Raw genomic sequence first — 4,077 nt, 5'->3', positions numbered from 1 at the left:
ATCAACATCACCACCTGCAGAACTTATAGATAAGTGGTACAGCAGCAAAGAAGCACAGAAGGAATGCAATGGCAATTAGAATACAACTAACCTCCCCACCCCCATGGCAGCATAGCTGACAAAAGGTCTGTGAAAATTTGTGGTTTGTGGTCTGTGAAACCCACAAACCTATACAAATCTCAATTTTTCTGGTCTGTGCCCATCCCTATTCATAAGCTTTCCCCAGTGACTTAGGAACTGCAAGGTCATAAGAGGCCTTTGCTCCTGTGTTTCCCAAATACTCCAGTACACTTTCTTTTAGTATTCCCTGACTCTAATGGTTTCCAGAAGGCTGGGATGCTCAATTTTGTGCTCACTCCTTCTATGCCAGTACTCTTCTCAAGATTTATCTGACTCTTTAAGATTTCACAAGGCAGTTTCTAACCACACCAGACCAGGGATCTCTGCACTCTTCAGAGCTAACTCCCTGTTTGACTGGGTAGGGAATTTTCTTCTCTCTCTCGAAGAGTGGGAGTCTCCGTCCAACTACCCACTCATCCTTGCCAACTTTCCTCTGTATTAAGCGGCTCTCAGTCAGGGCTGAATTCCGAATGAATTCTCCTCAACACTTCAGCTCGAAAGTCTCTCTCTGCTCAGCTAATGCTAACCAATCTCTTGGAACAGCCTGTCACACCATGCTCTCTGGCTCTGTGAAGAATTAGCCCTTCACATTCCTTTATCTGTTTACACAGCACTTCTAAACTTTTGTTTTTTTAAAAAAATTAAAAATTAATTTCTTTAAGTAAAGGTGGGATACAGAAGGGAAGAAAGGGTGGGGGGAAAATATAGATTCATCAGCTTTTAAAAGTACAGTCCGTCACCCCAGGCTCTGTCCCCGGATCTCCAGGAATTTCCCAGGCCAGAGTCGGCAAACCTTTCAGGGGGTCCTGAGTTAGAAGACCTGTAACGGTTGACAAGTTTCTCCGACATACAGTTTTCCCACTGCTACTAATTTTGCTCCATGAGATCTGAAGCGGCAGCTGAGCATTGGGGTATTCCATGGCTTGGAAGGGTAAAAATCTGGCTTGCAGTATCTGCTTTTATTCAAAACAAACAAACATGACAGTCTGATCCATTCCCAAATAGTGGCTTAGGGACATAACCTGGTATGTTGTGGATTTTTAAAAAAAGAGTAGCTTATTCAAACAGATGGGCCCAGCCACAGACCTACACTTGTCACATGTATAACTTACATATACACAGATAACTATTATGGAATTAAGGATTCAGAAGACATTCTAGAAAACATTTCCCCTTTGTGCAAATGAGACCACTGAGGCATCAAGAGTGGTTCCCAAAGGCAATGTGTTAAGCCACAACAAAGAACGCAATACACAAGCCAGAGAGGTCTCATAGCCAAGACACAGACTACAGGTCAAGGATATGAATTAACAGTAGTCTCCTTTTACAGTTAGGAAACACTGAGACCGAAAGAGAAGTTTGACTGTCAGTGAATGTATTAACTCTGCTGTGCCTAGCCAGTCTCAGCAACCTATAAATACAGCAGAGTTACACCCTACTTAGTCTGTTTTTTTTAAACTATATGTTTATTTTTTCCAACAAGATTACAACGTCATCAACAAATTAAGCATAATCAATATAGGTCCCTTCACTTGTATTTCAGTCAACATAAACTATTCTATAATAACATATTTCCAGTAGGAATACATTCAGAGAAAAAAACAACTTCTTAAGGTAGGGAAGATATACATATATCTAACAATTTTTAACAAAGACTAATTTAACCATATAGCATTATTTTGTATTTGGCTTCAGTAATGCTTTCCCAGTTATATTTATGAAATGTTATTTTTTCTAATATAGGGTACCATTTGCTCAAAGGATTGTATATTTCACATTAATTTTGGTCATTGGTGTTGTATATGGAAATTGTTTCCAACATTAAAAAGTCCCATATTTTGTTAAACCATTAATTAATGTTAGGAGGGTGGCGGTCTTTCCAGCTTTTAGCTATTGTAACTTTTGCCGCTATTATTAAAATGTCAAATAATTTTCTCCTTATGATAGGTGGGCTTTCATCTGGCCAAAGGTTTACAAGCAAGATTTTCGGGTCAAGAGGTATTTCATAGCCGGTAAGTATTTGAATGTGTTTTGTAACAGACTTCCAGAAGTTTGAAATATACTTACAGGTCCACCAAGTATGGAAATAGTCAGCTCTTTTTCCGCACAATTTCCAGCATAATGTGGAAGCTTGTGGAACTGTATGGGAATGTATTGCAGGTGTCAGGTACCATCTCAGAAGCACTTTTGTTGTTGCTTCTTGAATCTCTAGGGATTTCGAGATATTATTTTGAGCCTTTCAAATAGTTTCCCATTGGTCATTGCTAAATGTTTGTTTAAGGTCTGAATGCCAAGCTGATTGATAGCTCATTATTTTCGTGTTGGAATTTTCTAGTAGGATTTGGTATATTTTGGAAATTAAACCTCTTTTTTTTGTAGCCTTTAAATAAAATACGTTCAAAGTCCGTAATCGGGAGTGAAATTGTTTGCTTAAATCCCGTAGACTCTATTAGGTGCCTCAATTGTAGGTATTCAAACCAACGAATCTTAATATCGTGTTGCTTTTCTATTTCAGGTTTCATGAGGAGCTTATTTTTACAAACGACATCGACTATTCTGGTGATGCCTGTCAGCTTCTAGGTAAGGTAAGTGTTATGCTCTTTGGCTGGTTGAAAACATTGTTGTCCTATGAAGGTGCTGAGTTGAGAGTGTGGCATGGTTAATTTGTCTTTATTTTGATACCATATTCTGACCCTACTTAGTCTGTTGACCTCAATGGACTTAGAAGGGTGCTATTCTGTTTGGCCTAACGGTGCTTTCCAAGAAACCTGTGCAGACATCTACACACTCTGATCTCTCTATCACAAGGATCAATGTAAACGTAAAGTCATGCATAGCGGGGCAAAAAAATCCTAGCCACGTTCACATGGATGGGATCTGAACTGGATAAGATTAATAAAACCTGTTCAGATGAAATATTAGCCATCCTCTCATCCAGATAGAATTTTCAGCACATACAGAGCAACATACAACGCACTCAGGGCCAGAAAAGCATCAGGGTTTCCAGTCACAAGAAGACCGGCTCCGCTTCTTTGGACTGTCACTCCACATGACTTGATCATAGCCTCAGTTATGTCCAGCTCGTCTTCGATGAAAGGAGAGACTTTCTGTGTTTCTATAGTGAGCTTCCATTCTTTATTACTGTTGACTTCTTCTAGGATGCATTGTACCTTTGCAAACAAGAAAGAAGCAAAATCAGAACTTTTTGAGCCATGATATCTACAATGGAATTTGTACATCCGAAAGAAACTACACCAGATTTATGAGAAATGTGATGTGTGTTGATGTTATCTTTAATGCATGCCTGTTTCTTTCTATGCATGTTGACCAGGAAGCAAATCCTCAAGAATACAGCAGGACATTGTCCCGTAAGTACAGGTTTGCACCCATACACAGCCTGGCTAGCAGGCACAATGTTTCTTGGAAGTCTTGTTGAAAGGCCTCAGTCACATTAGAAAGTACAAAAGCTAGGCATGCAAATTAATTGAAGATGGTGGACATGTCAAAACTGCAGTTGTGTCATTTTCACTTTCTTGAAAATCTTCAGCAAGCCTCTATACATCTAATTCCAACAGGGGGTGGGTTGTGCGGAGACTTATTTCTGCCAACAGAGGGCTCACTCTCCCCCAACAGTTTTTCCTACATAGTCAGTAGACTTCCTGTGTCTGCAGAAAAATCCAAAAAGTAAAAAAAAATCCCTTCAGGGAAGGTTGAATTCCCCCCAATACCTTTTGAAATGGCCTTTGCAGGGATCTAACTCCAGACATCAACGGTGAGAGATTGATTAAAACGTTCGGGTCCAGTGCCAGCCTGGGGAATCCCTAGAGATTTTGAGGTGGACTGTAAGGAGGGCTGGGTTTGGGGAAGGAAGAGGCCTCAGCTGGGTATAATGTCACAGAGTCCATCCTCCAAAGCAGCCGTTTTCTCCAGGGAGACAGATCTCTGCTGTCTTGAGTT

General features: G+C 40.2%; 1 protein-coding gene across 1 annotated transcript in view; it reads right to left on the bottom strand.

Annotated features, from left to right (window-relative positions):
* Positions 1-1,815: 1,815 nt before the first annotated feature.
* GSDMA (gasdermin A) overlaps positions 1,816-4,077 on the bottom strand; it is a 36,082-nt gene continuing 33,820 nt past the window's right edge. The window contains exon 11 of the mRNA XM_015423524.1: positions 1,816-3,290. Within this exon, the coding sequence (XP_015279010.1) occupies positions 3,051-3,290 (240 nt within the window). The 3' untranslated portion in view covers positions 1,816-3,050. The remainder of the gene's footprint in view (positions 3,291-4,077) is intronic.

Source organism: Gekko japonicus, unplaced genomic scaffold, assembly GCF_001447785.1.
Source record: "Gekko japonicus isolate JY-2015 unplaced genomic scaffold, Gekko_japonicus_V1.1 scaffold2928, whole genome shotgun sequence".
Classification (NCBI taxonomy): Eukaryota; Metazoa; Chordata; class Lepidosauria; order Squamata; family Gekkonidae; genus Gekko; species Gekko japonicus.
This window is presented reverse-complemented; position numbering and strand designations above follow the sequence as displayed.